The 19,975-nt window shown below is 45.5% G+C and overlaps 2 protein-coding genes and 1 long non-coding RNA gene across 6 annotated transcripts in view; 1 reads left to right on the top strand and 2 right to left on the bottom strand.

Moving 5' to 3' along the window:
* The window catches only part of LOC132464734 (uncharacterized), a 13,455-nt gene extending 10,085 nt beyond the window's left edge, over positions 1-3,370 (bottom strand). The window contains exon 1 of the long non-coding RNA XR_009527337.1: positions 3,129-3,370. This is a non-coding gene — a long non-coding RNA (uncharacterized LOC132464734). The remainder of the gene's footprint in view (positions 1-3,128) is intronic.
* fkbp16 (FKBP prolyl isomerase 16) overlaps positions 1-9,898 on the top strand; it is a 21,522-nt gene extending 11,624 nt beyond the window's left edge. For 3 of the 4 annotated variants that reach the window (XM_060061270.1, XM_060061271.1, XM_060061269.1), the window contains 5 exons: positions 5,129-5,346; positions 6,675-6,859; positions 7,234-7,311; positions 8,598-8,831; positions 8,916-9,898. In XM_060061270.1, coding sequence (XP_059917253.1) covers positions 5,129-5,346; positions 6,675-6,859; positions 7,234-7,311; positions 8,598-8,831; positions 8,916-9,002 — 802 coding nt within the window. In that variant the 3' untranslated portion in view covers positions 9,003-9,898. The remainder of the gene's footprint in view (positions 1-5,128; positions 5,347-6,674; positions 6,860-7,233; positions 7,312-8,597; positions 8,832-8,915) is intronic. The other variant, XM_060061272.1, reaches the window with a different exon arrangement.
* On the bottom strand, positions 9,560-19,826 carry rasef2 (RAS and EF-hand domain containing 2). The gene is made up of 17 exons (XM_060061267.1): positions 19,188-19,826; positions 18,902-19,054; positions 15,613-15,703; positions 15,071-15,166; positions 14,863-14,940; positions 14,494-14,609; positions 14,128-14,196; positions 13,701-13,785; positions 13,295-13,365; positions 12,283-12,484; positions 11,911-12,015; positions 11,383-11,518; positions 11,200-11,281; positions 10,976-11,090; positions 10,666-10,776; positions 10,466-10,542; positions 9,560-10,361 (listed from the first exon to the last, which is right to left on the bottom strand). Exons 1-17 carry the CDS (start codon positions 19,499-19,501, stop codon positions 10,265-10,267), a joined length of 1,998 nt encoding a protein of 665 aa, XP_059917250.1. The 5' UTR covers positions 19,502-19,826; the 3' UTR covers positions 9,560-10,264.
* Between the last annotated feature and the right edge of the window lie 149 nt (positions 19,827-19,975).

Consider the following 19,975-nt stretch of genomic DNA (forward strand, 5'->3'; position numbering starts at 1 on the left):
AAGCTGATCTATAACCCCAGTGTATATGGGAGGATTATCAACTCAATCAACTGAGCCCCACTTCTGATTACCACAATGCATAGCTTTGCAGTGTACCAGTATATGGTATAGCGTACCCCTATAAAGCCAGGCATGTACAATGTATTTGGCCCAGGGCTAAGTTGATTTGTCCATCTCCATTTTAAACAGGCAGGAACACACCTGCTGTAGATTAAATGGGGAGCTCTGAGGAGTTGAAGCCCCACGATGGGGCCGGTAGCTAGCCTTGATCCCTGACACCCCCCACTGTCCTCTCCGCTTTATAGTTCCCCGCTGGAGGAGGGAAGGAAAACAAACAGTATGGAAAAACATGCATCATGGCAGCAGCGCTACGGTAAATCGCTGTACCCCCCCCCCCCCCCCCCCCCCTCTCCTCTCCTCCTCCTCCTCCTCCCCTAGATGGCTGTTTTGCAGAAAATGTGGCGTATATTTTGTGGCATATGGGGGGGCGGCACATGGCGTTCCACCAGGATTAGGGATAAGCTCCTTTGAGTTGTTTGTAATTGTGTCATGTTCATCTATGGACGTAGAAAAACAGCAACAAGGCAGCCTGAAACATCCAGGCAAAATACAAAGAATAATACAAAAATACAAAAACAACCTCCTACTGCATGCCGTGCTGCTGATAGTAGCGCGTCGCACGGCCAGACTTCTATTGGTGTCCTTACAGGCGAGCGTGACGCTCAGAGGCTGTTAAAGGTGCCGCGGTGACTGGGCTGCACATCCATAAACCTTAATGGGGAAGTTTGCGTTGCAGCAAAGTGTTGGTGCAGTTTATCAGCCGCCAGCGCCTGCTGCTCACGCCGGGTGAACGTGTAAGCTTTGATGAGGCCGCTTCATAAATCACAAACCAGGAAAATGTAAACATTCTGCCGGGGCTTATAATGAGGCTGTAGTATCACACACGAGTACCGTACTGAGGCGTAACGCGTTTGTTCTCATTGAAGCCTTTATCGATTAAACCTTTTGGAGGTACAAAGCTGCACAGTCCATTATAATGTTTTGATATTAAACAACAAGGCATAAAACGATCTTTGACCCAGAATGTTGCTTTGACAGATACAAAGACAGCATTGAGTGGAATTCCTCGCATACAATCCAGAATGTTGTTTTTACAGAAATAGCATTCAGTGGAATTTCACCCATACAATTGAACTTGTTTCAAACAGGGTTATGCCAGAGGGCTATGCTTCGTTACACAACACATTCAGCATAAGTGGTGTATGGTTCTGTTTACTTTATTCAACTGCATCTACAAATTGAGCCAATATTATTCATAATGTGTGGTCAACTTTCCAATTAAAATGACTTATTTGATGTTGAACTTGAATATTCCCCCGATGAAGCCCAAATCCATAATGAAAAGAAGAAGCCGTCTTGAGAAACCCTCCATGATAGGCTGCTTCCTTTAAACCTGTCCCGTCTCGCTGTGCTGGCAGATGAGGGGCCTCAGCTAATGCCTGGCTAATGTAATGCTCCATCTTCTCTAACCCAGCTTAACCGTCCACTTTCGCTAGGCCCTGCCAGCTCCTGCAGTGCACATCTCTGTCCCTGATGTTGGCGAGATAAGCGTTCACACAGTGGGCCTTTAATTCCGTTTAGGGTCCCATGGTGATGTACCGCGTTTCTCCAGGGGATTAAAAAGTGTATGGATTAATACACCTACTTTACCTTTCCTGTGGCTTAACTGTCAAAGTTAGTTTTTCTACGATAATTCAGTCTTTCCGAGTCGTCCTTCAATTATTCCCCACAAAAGCATTTTCTAAACATTTTGATGTAGTTCGTACCCGTACATGATAAAACATGCACGATTGGAAAAAAGGTTGTTTTGAACAGAGAATGGACCGAAAGGGGTTTGGAGGACAACGGCATCATGGGACACGGCGGGTCTCAGGTTTCAGTCCCGTGGCGGTCAGGTCACTCGGTTCCACCAGATAGATGGGCTTGTCCCCTTGTCCCACTGACCAGCTTGTGTTTCCTGTCTGTACTTAAAACACACCCAGGGGGCTCATTGGCTAATCTGGCCGCTGCAGTGTTGTGCCGCGGCGCTAATCACCAGTGACCTCTTTAACACCATAAACCCATAGATCTGTCAACGTGTCTTCGCACTCAGCGCTCCGCGGCCCTCCACTAATTACTTAATGGCTTTGAGCATCGCCCCGGCAACAGAGGCACACACTGGACTCTCCCCACCGTCCATCACCGCCACGCCCACTTTGGGCTTGTTTTCCTCGGCTGTGACTCCAGTGACTCTGCTCCGTGTAACCAGCGGCCCACCGCAGACGGGTCTGCTGTGAGAGCGCCCATCTCTCCCCTGCACTGATGGTCATGACATCGCTCCACAAAAGGTCATCTGTTGAATCCTGCACGAGGAGGATTGCTTGTTGTCCTCAGAAATCGTTGCGCAAAGGGGGCTATGGGTTTTGAGCCGTCGAGCGGCGGAGCATGACCAACCACCCATAACAAACAGATCCTTCAGTCTGATGTGAAAGGTCTGGAGTGCGGCTATAGCTGTTAAGGCAGGGCTGTGGAGTGACTCAGCATTGCTCGTCAGATGTGCTCCTTTGGTGACTCATGCTGAGCGCTCTCCTGCCTTTTTCCAGGGTAAATAGAAAAATCAATGGCATGATGGTATAGGGTTCTGCCTTTCAATTATTCACAAGCCAAACACCACTTCACTGACTTATTTCCTGACATCTGTTTTTGTGGCCGATTTTGTACCTGGTATCACAACGTTCACTAGCTTATTTGCTTAAGAGTTAATATCAAGCTGTTTGAAACTGTGGATCTTTCATAGGGGTTTTCCTAAGCAGATGGCTGTTTTTCCTTTTAATTGTAATATCATAGAGAAGCCTCATTCACTTTCCGTTCTGCTCTTATACATAATGTTATAACACGTGTATGGTGAACCCACCTGGTGTAGGTGATTCTTCCTTGGACATAATCAGTCAATATAGCACCTCTAGCACCACGGATCTGATTTTCATCTAATGACTCTGGCATACACAGTTGCAAAAGATACTCAACGTTGCAAAAGATTGGTCATAACCGCCTCAGACACACATATTAGATAATAAATTCAGACATACCTACTCTCATGTCCTCCTCTAGGCTGCAGTTTCAAACCGGCTTATCTGCATGCACCGTGTGCCTACACTTTTCACAATGAGTTACAATCCCGTAAGGTAACCGTAATCAGACAAGTGTGTTGAAAGTTATCCATATGAGCAGAACCATGGGCAACGGTGTCAGCATAGGCCTGATTGTAATTGTATGCATGGTTTGTTGTCAAACACTGAGCACTCTTATGCAACAGTCCGCCTGGGGGATGTGGAGAACACTTCCAGAATAGCTCAGGGGGAAATGAAAGGAGAGAGAATAACAAGTGGTGTCATGCTCAACGGTACGAGCGTGAGCACTGAGCGTCTCAAAACCAAGCAGAAGTGACCAGTATTTAGATTTATTTATTTACAGTTATTACATCTTTGCACTCTGAGCGTATGGCAGTTCCTGTGGAGCGTCGGTCTCAAGGTTGAACCCCCTGCTCCCCTACATCTCCCCAGTATTTGACCATGTTGTATCAAACCACAGCTCGCATACACTGCACCAAGAGGAGCCGTTGAGACGGACCTCTCTAAAGCCATGGGGCTTCATGCGCTGAACTCTTAGCATCTCTGAATGCCGCTACTCCCCACGGTCTCCACCCCGCCCTCACAGGAGACAAGCGGCGCTGGCTCGGGTTCCCAAGGCCATGGAGGTGGCCTTTGGGACCCGTATGCATCCTCTGGCAGCCAGTGTGTTCTCTATGGGGGGGGGGGGGGGGGGGGGAGGTGAAGCAGTAACCCGATGCGACCTGCTGACACAGCCACCCAGGGGCTTGGGCCGTGCACCCACGCTGTTGGCCGGTAGAAAGTTGTGTCATGGACGGGGAGCGGTTGAATCATTCAGGCGGGGACAGAGCTCTCCCCTGGTTTGGTATCGGCTTGCGTTCCAAGAAGGAGTGGCTTGAAAGCGTTGGCTCCGGCACAGCTCAGCCTGCCCTGAGTCTGAGTCTCAGATCTTGGCTTCGCTGAGCAGGCAAATGGGACATGGTCTTGCTTGGGGTTAAACTGCGGTGATGTAACAGCGTGTTTTACCTTTTTCTCACTGTAGCCATCCGTTATGACTAACCTTTACTTGACACTTTTTTTCAGAGCAGCCATCAGTCTCTATATGACACTCTTTGTAATTAGGCACGTCTGGATAACGAAACCTGTCCAGCCACGGCTCATCCTGCCAGAAGCTTGTTTTACCCTGTAAACAAGAGGGGACACACAATGAAATGATGAAGGCTGGGAAAAAAGGGACAAGATGCCATTTTAAGTGGAATCCATTTTTAAGTATTTTTTGTAAAGGTACTGACTGAGCTCAGAGTATTGGCTGATTAATGAATTACATATTAATAAATACCAATCTTCAAGTGTAGCATTTTAACGACAAAAAGGTTGAAACAGTTAAGTAAGTCGGCTTGAGGATCTATTGGTATTGCCCGAAGAGTCGCTTCACCTCTTTCATCTTTGATGCTGAGGGCAATGAAGGAGTGACTGAGTTATGATGGGAGGAATTCATGAGGCACTGTGACTGATGATTAACTACGCCCTGTCAAGCATAGCACATCAGAATAGTAAGCTGAACATGTCTGCATATCTGTCTATCTGCCTGCCTGTCTGATAATCCATCCATTCATTAATTTCGGCATCTGTATATATGTGTTTGTGTGTGTGTGTGCGTATGTGTGTGCGTGCGTGTGTTTGTGCGTGTATGTGTGTGCATGTGTGTGTGTGCGTGCGTATGCGTGTGCGTGCATGTGTGTGCATGTGTGTGTGTGTGCGTGCGTATGTGTGTGCGTGCGTGTATGTGCGTGCATGTGTGTATGTGTGTGTGTGTGTGTGTGTGTGTGTGTGTGTGCATGTGTTTGCATGTGTGTGCGTGTGTGTGTGTGTGTGTGTGTGCATTTGTTTGCATGTGTGTGCATGTGTGTGTGTGTGTGTGTGTGTGTGTGTGTGTGTGTGTGTGTGTGTGTGTGTGTGTGTGTGTGTGTGCGTGGCAGGGAGCCTGATATCCCCTCCTTGGCGCCCCTCCTGTACCAGCTGCAGGTGGAGGGGGTCCAGGAGAAGCGAGACCCCCTGAGCCTGCCCATACCGGACCGCATCCGCATCGGCAACCAGAAGCGGGAGCGGGGGAACTTCCACTTCACGCGGGAGGAGTACCACATGGCCGCCAGGGCCTACCTGATGGCCCTGGACGTGCTCACCACCAGCGCCAGAGGTAAGCCCCAGGGCAGTGCTACTGCGACCACACTGCTTTAATGCTAGGGGACTCAAGTGTTGTGATACGTCGATGGATTTCATGAGCAAGACACTTAACCCTAGCTCCTCCCCATGAGCTGTCTGACGCCTTGCGTGGTTGACTCGCACACCGGCAGTGTGTGAATTTGTCGGTTTGGATAAAACCGTCGGCTAATTGCCCTTAATGTAAACGTACATGTAAATTGATTTGGTGTCCATATGCTGTCAGGCGTATTTCAGTCAGAATGCCCTCAACCGCAGACGCACACACGGAGGCATGCACGCGCACGCACACAGCCAAATAGTGTGAGTGCAGTCAAATTCAAAAGTTTGACATTGATTCATTTAGTTTATACTAGCCATCTTTTGTTCGGCATATACTATGCTACACACACTTACACACAACCACACCCACACCCACACCCACCCACACACACAGATACAGACTTAACCTGTTTTTTTCACAACAATCGCTACCTGCACTAATAACACTATCCTTGTGCAGGCTCACAGCTCCACGCACTGACTAGCTGGGTCAGTATATTAGCTTAATTCCTTAATTCCTCCTCGTTTGTACTATTATTATTATTGCCGCCCCGAATAATCACTTTAATCACAGAAACTGGCTGGACTCAAGAGGCTCATTTGATTTTGATTTGATTTCCCTGGTCTGGTTTAGAGATAATGCCATGGCTGGCTGCTCCAGATATGAATAATCATGGATCACTTGTTTGAATTCGTTGTTGAGTTCACTGAAGGAGGTAGGATTTCAGCATGTGGTGCACATCGTCTGTAGAGGATGTTGGCCATGACTGACGATGTGTCAGCAGCCTCCCTACACCTTATCCCCTTATTTATTAATTGCCCCTTCCCTCCTTTGATTAGCTTGTGAATAAATTGATATGTCTGCTGCGCTCCACTTCTGTCACTATCTTTGACACTTTTTCCCTGTCTCTTTAATTCAAGAATGGCGCGTGCACGCAACTGTTAATAAACCTTGTGCTTTTCGAAGGTTAGCTTTAAAGAGAACAGAGAGTCAAGTCAGCAACATAAAGCCAAATGTCATCCATCACCGTCCCTCACTGAAAGAGCGGTAACTCCTCAGAGCGTGTTTTATTCAATCTCATGAAGATGCCGCTCCCCCAAACTCCCAAAGAACGAGTCCAACGCTCCTTAATCCCTCACTGCTACACAGGGCGCCAAAACAAGCACAGCACACACACAGCACAGCACCGTGCACACATACAAAGACAGAGGCAACAGAACAAAGATGTACATCTCTCTCCCCCCCCCCCCCTGTTCCTCTAGACCCCAGCGAGGACGGCCTGGTGGAGGTGGAGGAGGAGGAGGTGCATGCCTACCGGGTGAAGTGCCTCAACAACCTGGCCGCCACACAGCTGAGGCTGCAGCAGCACAGCGAGGCCCTCCACACCAGCCGCGACGTGCTCTGCCTGGAGCCCAACAACGTCAAGGCCCTGTTCCGCACCGGGAAGGTGAGGGCCCCCCCCCCCCCTGCTCGTTGATCGCACGTTATTCATAGCGTTAGGCTTAACGGGGGGGGGGGGGGGGGGGGAACCAACACCACGCGAGATCTCTGATCCAGAACCAATCCGAATCCCCGATGTTGAATTGGTTCGTACGAATACATGCCGTTGATCTGAAGAAAGCTAGAGAAGGGTTCGGAGGTGAACTCAGTCTACTTTAGTCAAAGCGTTGTTTTCAAATGGCTTCCATTGGGGAGGCTACTCAGTGACGCATCAGCCTCCATCACAGCGACCACCTCTCTTGAGTTCCTCCTGCGTCAACACATGCTGTGACTCACCGGTCTCCTAGAAGACCGTGATGCTGACTCTCCCTCCCCCCTCAGCTGCTTTCTGATCAGGGGCAGTACCAAGAGGCAATGGACTTGCTGAAGAAGGCCTTGAAGCTGGAGCCTGCCACCAAGGTAAGCCTGCGCCCTGCAACAGGCCGATGTCCCTTCCCAAATTAGAGAGACACATCCCCCTTTTCCACATATCTAAAATCTTGTCTTTGGACAACATTGCTTTCTTTAATGACAGAATGTAGGCCTACATATCTTGGACAAAGGTGTTGTCATATTTAAAGTTTCACTTGCATAAGTATAGAGTGTTTTAGGTTTTTTGGGTTAACAGAACAAATTTGCAGTGTAAACCACGGATAGCTGATTATTGTAAGTATAAACTAATCTCCAAATAATGACATCAATATTAAGGCATCCTCTTTAAAGTGGGTTCGTTCATCCATAACCTTACTACGTTAGAAGGAGTAATTAAGTCTAACTCTACCTTAAGAACCAGTTCTTTCTTGTTTAGGTGTGCGCTATCTGCCAAAAACGGATTAGAAACTATCTGACATTTTTTACTAACAAATAATTACATGTCCCAACAAACGGTTCAAAACCTGTGTATGCCCATTCATTTATGTAGAATTATTTCTTTCTTATTTATATTTAATTATTTATGGCCTGTTCATCCAAGCCTTCCTGTTTGACGTTCCTGATCTCAGAGGCGCGTTCTGAATGTCAGCCCCCAGTCTAGACTCTAGACAAACTCAAAGATCTGCAGCCAGGGTAATTACACCCCTGTCTAAATGCTGCTTACAACACTCTGGTTGGCTTTTTTTTTAATGGGTTTTATTTTTCGCCAGTATGTGGCTGGTGGAAAAAAGTGCAAGAAAAAATTTATTGAAGATCAAAGTAGAGTTTTTAAATTGGCCTGGATTATGTTTCAATTTTTCCATTTTATTTCTTTAGAATGGACCTTAATGGATGCTTTGAAAGCAAGAAAAACCTTTCATTTCAGTTTTCTATCAAAGGTTTAATACGTGTTCTGATAGTTTATCTATATTGGAAAAAAATAATCTACCTCATCTAGTCTGTCCAATTTTCAGTAGTTTTCATACCTCTGCTCCCCTCTGCTGGACATCGTCAATACTGCAACAACACCTTTTGTACTGACAGGTTTTCCTCTAAATGCGTTTGTTTTTACCTCTCTCTGTCTGTCCAACAGGCCATCCATTTACCTGTGTCTGTCTGTCCAACAGGCCATCCATTTACCTGTGTCTGTCTGTCCAACAGGCCATCCATTTACCTGTCTGTCTGTCCAACAGGCCATCCATTTACCTGTGTCTGTCTGTCCAACAGGCCATCCATTTACCTGTGTCTGTCTGTCCAACAGGCCATCCATTTACCTGTGTCTGTCTGTCCAACAGGCCATCCATTTACCTGTCTGTCCGTCCAACAGGCCATCCATTTACCTGTCTGTCCGTCCAACAGGCCATCCATTTACCTGTCTGTCCGTCCAACAGGCCATCCATTTTGAGTTGTCTAAGCTGGTCCAAAGGCAGGCCGGTGACAGACCGATCGGTGAAGTGAGGACTAAAGCCATGCAGCTTCTCGGAGAGAACGTCAGGCCGTTCCTCATCCCGTCGGCGAAGAAACCCCCTGTAAGCAGCCATACTTTCTCATCAGTTCTCGTCAGTATAACCCGAGGAGGGCCGTGCCGCTGACTGTGTGTCCCCGTGCTCCAGGGTGTCTCATGGAAGCTGCTACTTGGAGCGCTGGTGGTGGCCTTGGGCAGTCTCGTGACCTCCATCGTTCTGACGGCAAGGAACTGACGCCGTCTGGAGAGCTGAAGCGAAGCCCGACAACCGTCCAGCCCATGAATACACTGTAGATCGACAGCCATTGTCGGTGACTGGGAAGAAGGTGTGCAGACCCGGGGCACTGGGTTAGGGCCTGGGGACGGAGCCATGGCCGGAACAGGATCGTTTGTGTAGAAGAGGAATAGCATAAGGGCCACTGGGCTGTTTTTAAGTGGCTGGGGGACAATTTACAATTGGGGGACACCAATTAACCATCAACATTAGTTAATACAGTAATAAGCATTAACCAAGTTAACTTCTGGTCTAGAAATCATTTACCAATGGTGTTCATTCATATATTATTTTATAGGGTTGAAAAGGGTTAGCATGAAGATTACATTATGAATAAATTATTACTAGTAAAGATGATCACCATTAGTAAATGACGACACCATTAACTATCTTAACTTTTAGTTTATGTAAGATCAAAGGTATTGCTCCTGCTACTGTGTTAATTAATGTTGATTATTGCACCATAAACGTGTTATCAAGGGTTGTGAATATAACTTGAAACATTTTTACTTTTACTATTCTTTTCCAGTATTGTTCTTTAATAGGTTCTGGTGACAGACAGCAGTATACCTAACATTGCATTGCGTTCCAACTGAAAATGAAAGTGTTATCTCTGTAAATATTACAGTCATGTTAATGAGCTCATAAAGCAAAAGAGTTATTTATAATGTAGATCCATGTTTTTTTAAGCGCTAACTATATACAGCTGAATTAAATGAATCTATCCCCCGGCATTACATAGTAGCTGACATGCCAAAGATCATCCTTCTGCCTGGACACGTGTAACATCCATGCCCTAAAACACTGTCAATAAAAAATAAATTAGCTCAATATGCTTAATAAAAACCGAAAGAAAACATGCATACCATGATTTTTCTTACCAGCAATTTATGTTCCTGTTTAACAAACTATCAAACCCAATCAGACAATATCAAAAGTAATTGAAGAAGCAAATGTTTATAAAATACAATGCACAAAAATATATATGTATATATTCCATTAAATAAGGACAAAACTACAGATACGTTTCACATTATCTACAGAGACAAATCATTAATGGTTGTATAAAATATATTGGCTTTAGAATCAGTTGTTCTTTAATATCACTTTTAACGATTTAAAACACTAAAATATAGGCAATAATAATAAAATGGAGGTAAAAAGGGGGTAGAATGGTTCCCTTTCCATGGCTTCACCCAGGAAAGTAAACAACGGCGCCCACACTAACAGCAGTCATTCAGAGTCCTCTTGGGACTGCTGGAACTCAGTCGCACCTCAGACTCCGACTGATCCCTCACTACGATCGTTTTCTTCACTTCTCTGTGGGACGGGGACGGGGGGGAACAAACAGATGAGCATTATCCATCGACTATAGCACACTTAAACACACAACACGTGACATGGTTTGGTTCCTCCGCCGCTACCTCGCCAAATGTAGCACCGCTTCAACTACGTTGGTTCCCTCTTTGGCGCTGGTTTCACAGAACAAGGCCCCGTACGCCTGGGAAAAGAGAGCGCACCGCATCCGCTCCGTTACCCCGAACCATGCCAATCAACCAGAGGCGGCCTACATGAATGAATGTCACTGGGTTGCCCCGGGAGACGCTGCTCCCGGTAAACCTACGCTGGCCAGCTTCTCTCCGTGGGCGGTGCTCACGCAGCCCGCCGGGCGCTCCTCCCGGAGGTCCACCTTGTTGCCGATGATGCACATTGGGATCTGCCCCTCCGTGGAGTCCTGTATGGACACGCCGCCGGTTATCAGGGTGCTGTCCCCAGCCCCCCCCCCCCCCCCCCTTTAAAGTTGACATATTATACCACCAGGGATGTCAGAAGAGGCCGATTTACAAAACGGCTTTTTAAGGCTAATCACACTCACACCTGGGGGTATAATATGTGACCTTTTAAGCCTAGTCTCCTCCTCCTCCTCGCCCTACCTGGATCTGCTCCATCCAGGCCCGGACGTTCAGGAAGCTGCTCTCAGACGTCACGTCGTAGAGCAGCAGAACGCCGTTGGCCTTCCTGAAGTAGGAGCGGGCGATGCAGCGGAACCTGGGGGGACGGGCCGTCAGCACAGCTTTAGAATGGTCTGGTTATCAGGGAGGTTTAACAGGCATCTCAAAGCAACTGCACGGATCTGGAGGTTAGTTTGGGTCCTTGCCTCTCCTGGCCGGCCGTGTCCCATATCTGCAGGGTTGTCTTCTCTCCATCCACCAGCAGCTTCTTCATCTGGAAGTCCACCCCTGAGAGGAACACAGTACCATACAACCGTCATCCATCCATGTCCATCGAGTGTACATGGACCCCCTGTGGTGCGCTCAGCAGGTGGGGTTCTGGCGCTCACCCAGCGTGGTCTGCATATCGGTTCTGAACTCGTTAAGCGTGAGGCGCATCAGGAAGCTCGACTTCCCGGACCCTGCGTCTCCAGCGAGAACCAGGCGGTAGATTGGAGACGGCCCCTCTTCCTCCAGAACATCCGGCTTTGTAGCGAGGTGACAATTAGATACACAGTGAGACAGACCGAGATGAGATCAATTAGATAGATGTATACACATAGCTACACACGCGCAAAGATGAGATAGATAGATTACAAAGATGAGACGGACAGAGAAACATCTGTCCAGACAGACGGACTATAGGTCTAGATCTATGTGATTTCAGGGAACCGGTGAAGAATCGGAAAGGTCTAAAAACAGTGTTGAAGCTCTGCCCAAGTGACAAGTGACACAAGTGATGCAAAGCCCACCAGTGATATTCAGACCCATTCACTCATACAGGATTCAGTATGAACAAACACACGCCCTGCAGCCACACGTACCCCCCGGGCCCTCCTAGGTCAGGGTCAGGGTCAGGGTCAGGGTCAGGGGTCTACCTTGGTGGAGAAGGCGGACAGGCGTCTCCGTAGGGACAGGGCGAGAGAGGACGAGCCCAGGGAGGGAGGGATGGACATCGCAGCCTCAGATTTCACCTCTGATATCTAACATGTGACAGGAAGTTGTATTATTAAAAACAGCCTTTATTGGCATAGCGCCTCTGAAAACGAGAGCATAGAATCAGCAAGAGTAAGAAAATATGAATTCATCAAGTAGAGGTTTGTATGGAAACATGACTTTTGAAAGCCATTCGATAAAGGGGCTTTTAAGAAGTGATTCAAAAAGATGTCATGGATGTGATGAGGAAATGACGACAACATGGATTCAAAATCAAGGGATCAATTCAGAGAGGTCAGCGGGCCCGCCCTTACCTCCATGTCGGACTGGATGTAGGAGTAGCTGTGGTGCACCGTCTCCATGGAGCCGTCGCTGTCCCCGTCGCTGTCCTCGGGCTCGACCATGTCCTCGGGCTCCGCCGCGTCCTCGGGCATGGCCACGCCGCTGTCCAGGTACTTGTCGGCCCAGCGCGCCACGTGCTGGTACGGAGGCGCTCCGGGTTGGCTCTGGTCCGAGCTGCACCCCCCAACACACGCACCCCAGTGGTTAACAGGCCTGCTGCTCGGTACTGCACCAGGTCAGGGTGTAGAAGGATCTATTGTTTATTACTTTATCTTTCCGTCAAACGATTCAATATTTTTATCGCGATTAATCACATAGTATTGGTGAGTTAACTCACGATTAATCCATTTATTTTATTCTATTTTGAATGCACTCTTATGTAAATTAAATGAGATTATCAAATGGAGTGACACATTATCATACATACCAAGTGTACTTAATAAGCAAAAACCAGACCAAGTGGTCTTGGTTGATTATGAAACTTACGGAACACCACAGATTTGGGATTTGTAAACAGGCAGTTAGTTAGTACAATTGTAAACCAACAGTTACTAAAGTGTAGTTAAATTCAAATAAGTAGCACCACAGATTTGGGCATTGTAATCAGGCAGTCACTTGCTGCAAGTGTAATTTAATGTAAAGTAAGTGGAACTAAGAACAAAATTAATTCTGATATGAATGTTTACATTCTGTGGGCAAAACCTTTCAAAATCACAGTAAAAAAACAAACGGTGCGGTATTGTGTTAATTTTTATTAATTATAATAAGATTGCGTAATGCATTATTATTGCAAAAATAACTATTTAACGCATTAAATATAGTATTTAAAGCAACAGGCCTACTTTACGTACTAATATATATCTATATACATCTATATATATAGATATATATTATATATATATATTACTCCTTTAAAAAATCCATATTGATTGAGTGAGACTGGGTGTGTGCCCGAGTGGGTGAGTGCATGTTTACACCACATACCTGCCATGATTGATTGTGCTTTGTCGAATGGGTTTCATTCGTCTGGCAGGGATTTCATTTTTGGGTGATAGCTGGATTGCACACATAGACACACACACACACACACACACACACACACACACACACACACACACACACACACACACACACACACACACACACACACACACACACACACACACACACACACACACACACACACACACACACACACACACACACACACACACACACGTTTCAGAACTAGTTTCTCATTTGACTACCTTGTGGTGAGTTAACAATAGACCTAAAGTGGCTGTTCATAAGTGTTACTGGAAACTCCAATCCCTGTAGAAACACGTCATATGGGGCCAAACGTGTGCAGGAAGGAAGGCGTGCCCGCGGGTAACTGAAGACACGCTCTCACCCTCCTCTTGGTCGCCACCGCCGCCTCATTGGCCAACGCCGAGCGCAGACCGTCATTACTGTCGTACAGCTTTTTGTTCGTCTCCCTGGCCGTGCGGGAAGGAAACAGGAAGTCAAAAGAAGGACCATGTTGTGAACTGAAGCAGGTCATTCATGTTTGATTCCATTCCCTTTCAGATTTAATGCTCCATGTTTGGGTTCATGGTTCTGTGTCATGAAAGTCATGTTACCAATTTACTACAGATTTTACCCTTGATTTGAATTATTGACCTTAAGAAGGTATTACGTACCATTTTAACGGTCCTTATTTTATTCAAAGTGAAAACAGTCAATAGAGAAGGGTTTCCCCCAATATATTGACACAAACTAGAAATGAGGTTGTGTTACGAAGTATCAACATGCTAGAAAGGCAAACTTCAGGAACTTACTGCAGAGCCTGGATTTGATTTGTGTAAGACTGATACTCCTCAACCATCCTCTTCAGGTCATCTTGTTCTCTGGAAGATAAAACACTTTAATACAATATAACACTATTATTCAATACCACACACCCAATACATAATGGGACGACCAAACATATCAAAACAAAAGGGTGGAACCATCCAAACCAAAGCATCAAGGAACAAAAAAATGATATCTAGTCTTGACATCAGGAACCTGATCCAGTCTCGACAACACAATGAGTAAAAGAACGAAAGCGGAAAGGTATCGTGTGGAGACAGGAGACCGGTTTGGCTATTGTGGCATTCCTGCCAGTCCACACTTCTCCTGCCAGAGACGTCGCACTGCCCCACCTGTGGTGCTGCAGCTCCTGGTCTGTGTACATGTTCTTCAGCTTGTCCAGCTCCAGATGCAGAACGGAGACGTCCGTCTGAGCCGCCAGCAGAGAGCTTTGCAGCCGCTCGTTTTCCTGACGATGAGACGCCTTCGGTTAGGAGACCAATTTAGAGGGCCAGGACAGTCTAGCATAAATGTTGGCAGTCTGTCCGTAGGCACCCATGGGCAAGATACCTAGCCAGCTCATAAATTAATCGGAGTGATCAAGCACTTTGGATAAACGTGAATGTAAATTGAATGAACAGTAGATGGATTGATGCTTCAATCATAAAAAATTCAAGAGCAGCTAATGGAAACTTGGAAGACAAACTAAGAGCCACACCAACCTGTGTGAGCTCAAAGACGTTCCTCTCCAGCCGGGTCACATCGTCCTTCGTGCGGTCAAGTTTGGAGTCCTCTTGGCTCTGTTAGTTTCAACACGTTCAGCAAAACAAAGCGGGATTCACTTGAGACATGCACATCATCACAACCATTAGCCTCGCTAAATAAGACAAATCAATCACAATAAAATATCAAACGCGTATTAAAAAGTACCTTCTTTAGTCTCTCCAGACTGGCATGGAGATCTGCCACCTGGTTGTCGTGCCTCCTCTGCATTGAGGCCACTATTTCCTCCATCTTCTTGTGCTCCTGAAAACATGCCCCCCCCCCCCCCCCCTCATGCGTCAAAAGTAGCTCGTCTAAAGCCTTCAAGAGGGGCATTCAGTGGGCCATGGACAGAGGGCCTTTGTGAGCCAGGGAAGGGGGATCACACAGGGGCCTGCTTGTATTGCAGACATGCAGGTTCCTCTGTTGATGCGGGCAACACTACAACACTGCCATGTTCAGTCCCTGTTCGGCAGGGAAGCTAGCAACCCTTCAGACCCCTCCCCTCATTTACAATGAATGACAAACATTTAGAATAAATCACTAACATTTATGATGACCTAACTTATCACTGTTAATAACATAACTCATATTTTCAAGCCTATTGCTTTGATTACACTTTGTCAAAAATATATGTCCCATGTAACCAGTATCAGCAAACGTCCACACAATCTCCCACGATACCAGTCTGTAGTAATGGCTTCACCCACCTGGTCCCTGACACGCAGTTCCACCGCAGCAAGTTGCTTCTGGAGATCTTCCTCAAGCTCTTCCAGCTGACTTGTGTTCATGTCCTCTGTGCTGTACAACCACGGAATAGCTTTGGTTTATTATCGTTCGTCTCTACCAGGCAATAGAAAAAGGGAGCTTTCCTCAACAATCCTTTCTAGGTTGCCCCTATCATCTTACATCAAGGATCAGTATTAAAACAATTAGACAGTTGAACGCTTTACCTTGACGTCTTAAGAAGATATGGACATATTCTATGCGTACGACTTTATACACTGTGTCGTAGTAAACACTTTGCTTGTCCGGGTGACAGCCAGGCTGTCAGAGGGCGTGATCTTGGAACGTCGGCAACATTCCCCTGTTACCCAATTCAAACAACACCTCAAGCAGCCTCAGGCAAGATCGGCAGAACAATGACATCGCCCTTAGGATGAGGTTTAGCTTGATGTCTACGATTTAAAATGCAAGCGGTTAATAATGTGTGAGTGAATGGGAAAAATATGAATGAGATCAAGTGAGAGGATATTCCCTACAGTAGAGGGGGAGGTGGAGAGGAAAAGGCGGACAGAGCATTTAAGTGTTCTACTTCCTTGAGTCAGAGTGAGTGGCAGATCTTCGGCAAGACTTGTGCTTAGTGAAGCAGAAAAATAAAGAAGGACAAACAATAAGAAAAATTTCAACTCCAAGGCTCTATAAAATTTCCTTTCAGGACATGGTAGAAAAGATATCTCTTGAACCTCTGAGTCGATTTTTGAACCAATTTCTGAACATTTGACTCTTTATATGAAAGATCATGGGCATTTTCAGTTAATCATCACAATTTGTCTTGTCCAGCCTGATTGTTACCCTCTGGCCATTGGAACAAGCTTTGTGACAGTGCCTAATGATTAAAATGCAATGCTCTTTTTTATGTTGGTTCTTCTAGTTGAAAGTCTGACTGAAATGGCATATACTCAAGAGAATGGCAAAATGTAACAAGCGGGCAAATAATCTCACAGAATCTTCACAGAATCTGTGTTGCTTAACATTCCATAAAACTGTTCATTCATAAGTAATTCAGTTTATTCCAAAAGGAAAAACCGCAAGATTGATTGCTTTTAAGTGTGTCGGCCTAACATTAACCAGGAATTAGCCTATGTAGCTTATGCTTGTATCATAGTTAAACAAGTTAATGACACACAAGAAGTTGAAAACACACAATGATCCTCGAACAAAGCACACAAGGCGTATAGCAGGACAGTCCGACCAGTAATTACTTGTCTAACTACAGTTAGACAAGTAATTACTGCAAAATAGGAGTTTATTAGTGTATTCTATGCACAAACATATGGAAGCACATTTCTTCCAAAGGGTTGAATCTAGAAAGGATCCTATAAATCATTATGATGAGAAACCTTCTAGAAATATTGACTTAGTATCTCAAACTAATGACTTGATCTCAAATGATTGATACCTTCTCAAAATAAGGACTAAATGGGCGTCCATATGCTTTGAAAATGACTTCAGAAATATGTAATTGTTGCTCAGGAAATAAGCAATTATGTAACACTACACTACACCAATGCAAAGAGGGATTTATCCAATAGTAGCCTGGTCCTACCAGACTCTCGTACTTCATTTCATTTGCACAGAGAGTCTGGACCTACTCAATTGACACACGTTAACTCACTTGAAGGCGGGTGTCTGTTGAAGTTAAAAACTACTGGATCTGCCCAGTGCCTCTCTGGATCTGCCATTGTTCTCAGCCACTCCCTCCGTTTGCTGATTGGACGCAGAAAATTTGGACGGAGAAAACCCACTAACATACGCAGACCCAGACCTAGTCCTGAAGGGATGCAAATTGAGCGGAAGTACGTAGGCGGGCGGAACCAGGCTAATCCAATAGGGCTTGAGCATCAGAATGAATGTCATTTTTTGTTGGCAATTCCCCAATACGTTTGTGATGCCTGGAGAGATTTTAAGTAATGTCAAATGTTTAATAAACGTAAACATAGCGTAACCCAGGTCAGACAAAACGCTGTTTTGCCACGTCGCACATGGGAAACCCTGTGGCAGTTTCAAACACAACAATGTCTCCCCATAATGACGAATCATTCCATGGTTAATGACTAAACCATGACTAAAAAACCATTACTAATATCAAGCCTATGCTCCTATACTTTTAAAATGGAGGCTGTCATTGCAATGCTATTGCTTTTATTAATGGAATAAATTTTATATACAGCCTATAATAATTGCTGACGCAGATCTGTTCCAGGATTGTCCCAGGATGTTATCCCTGAATGTGGGGGTAGCGTGAAGCAGGCTGTTCAAGCACCTGTGGAACAGTGAAATAGGATCCAGCAGGTCTAGTTGGAGTAAGAGTAGTATAACCTTTAAGAGCTGATCCGGAAAGCACTGCACAGCCATTTGTGATATTCACAGCCTGGATCAGTATTATAGTGGAGTCAACCTTTGGGCAAATATTGAGAAAGTTTCTCATTATATGGCGATACAGTATGCCTAAGTCATTATTAAAGGGTTCTCACTAGCTGGAGATACAAAGTCATCATTTTCATAAAGTTTCTCATTATCTTGATATACTACGTAATTATTTTAAGCCACTATGTCAATATTTTGAGAAAGTTTCTCATTAGTTTGAGATGCCAAGTCCTTTTTTGTAGCTACTAAGTCAATATTGAGATATAGTAACTCGTTATTGGTAGATGGGTTCTCATGCTAATGGATATTTTGGTATGGAATGAGCTTCCACACCAACATGCAACCTAAACCTGAAGAACCATGCAGCGATTCAACCATTTAGATTATGTGAGATGGGTCCAGATGCAAATAATAATGGAATACATTTAATAAAAAGTATTGAAAACAACTGTCCAAACTGTATTGTCACTGTCATTCCTCCATCCAATATAAAGTATATCCTTGCAGTCACTAATGTATACCTATAAAAGATCAAATAAATCAGGGACAGGTCTTGTTAGGCTTGGTTCATGACAGGAGAGCTTTCTTACGTCATTAAACCAGGATACACGCTTTATTAACTGTAAAGGAAGTGGCAGCCACACAGGTGGATAAAACTAGTTCCGTAGCAAATTAGGTCTGCACTCAGTTTCTTTTAATTGTTTTTCAAAGTTGTGAATGGAAGTCGATAGTTTAAATAGTCCATAAAGTACTATTGAGACACCAAGTCGACATTGACAGTTCCAAGATGACACTGTAATGCCACACCGTACACTTTCAGACCTGCTGTTGTTTTGAAGAAGATCTCACCGTTTGAGGCTGGTCTCCAGCTGTGTAGTTTCCATCTTGTGGTCGATGCTCTCGCTGATCAGAGAGTTGATGACCACCTCGTAGTGCGTCAGCAGAGGGCTGTTGGAGGAGTCCACTATAGCCTGATACAACCCCGACAGCTTGGTCCTCAGGCTTTGGGGAACACAAAACAATCACTTACAATCACAATAAGTATAATGTATAAGTAGCTCGATACCCGACTACGGATTCTGGTTAAAACTATTCTTGTAATAAAAGGTTTATTGTGTATCCCAAGATGTCCTACCTTTCAGAGAGCAGCGGGATCGCATCGTTCCTGTCCAGGAATTCGTCCCAGGGACAGATCTGACCGTGGGACGACTCGACGGCGGCGAACGAGGACAGGTCCAACGTTTCCGACACCTCTTGGAACTTGGATGAGAAGCTGGTGTAGTTTATATATCCATCTCTGTCCGCGTCGAACTTGTTAAACAAAGTTTTAATCTCGTTTTCGGGTACGTGAAGTTCTCGGCACACCACGGTGAAGTCCTCATATTCGATGTCGCCCGATTTGTTGACATCGCATGCTGAAAATAGTCTCTGTAGGCTAGGCACGTCCATTGTGCTGCATTCAAACTACCTATACATGTAAATATTAAAATACCATGGTGGTCTAGGCATAAACTTCTCGGAGAGACGGGGTGCTAATGCGCGCGTCAGGTGAGCGCGTCCGCGGGGGGTAGCACTGTGCACACATGCCTGTGATTAACCGCTAGTTGCGCCTCAGTCCCGCCTCTGATTGGCTGAGAAACTCAGGTCGCATATCACCCATTTGTCAACAGACAGAGTTACATTTACGCACAAGGTCAGTATATATCATTAATCAAAAAGTTATATTAGTATATCTTAGTTTAACTTTCTTCCCAATCACTTCGCATTTAAGGTTAAAGTATAGGCTTATGTTATGTGTGTATAACCAGCAACAGGTTGCTGGTTATACTGCCCTAGGCTCCACCTCTCTGTTTGTCTTCAGGGTGTGAGGTGTGCGTGTACGCTTATCTAACTTTGTCCAGTGTTTTTTTGTAGTTACAGTAG

This window comes from Gadus macrocephalus, chromosome 9 (assembly GCF_031168955.1).
Source record: "Gadus macrocephalus chromosome 9, ASM3116895v1".
Classification (NCBI taxonomy): domain Eukaryota; kingdom Metazoa; phylum Chordata; class Actinopteri; order Gadiformes; family Gadidae; genus Gadus; species Gadus macrocephalus.

Coding starts and splice junctions, on each gene's coding strand:
- rasef2 (XM_060061267.1), bottom strand. CDS start 19,501: ATGGACGTGCCTAGCCTACAGAGACTATTTTCAGCATGCGATGTCAAC. Junction 14,941..15,070: donor GTCTGGAGAGACTAAAGAAG/GTACTTTTTAAT, acceptor TGAAACTAACAG/AGCCAAGAGGACTCCAAACT. Junction 12,485..13,294: donor AGCACAATCAATCATGGCAG/GTATGTGGTGTA, acceptor TGGGGGGTGCAG/CTCGGACCAGAGCCAACCCG.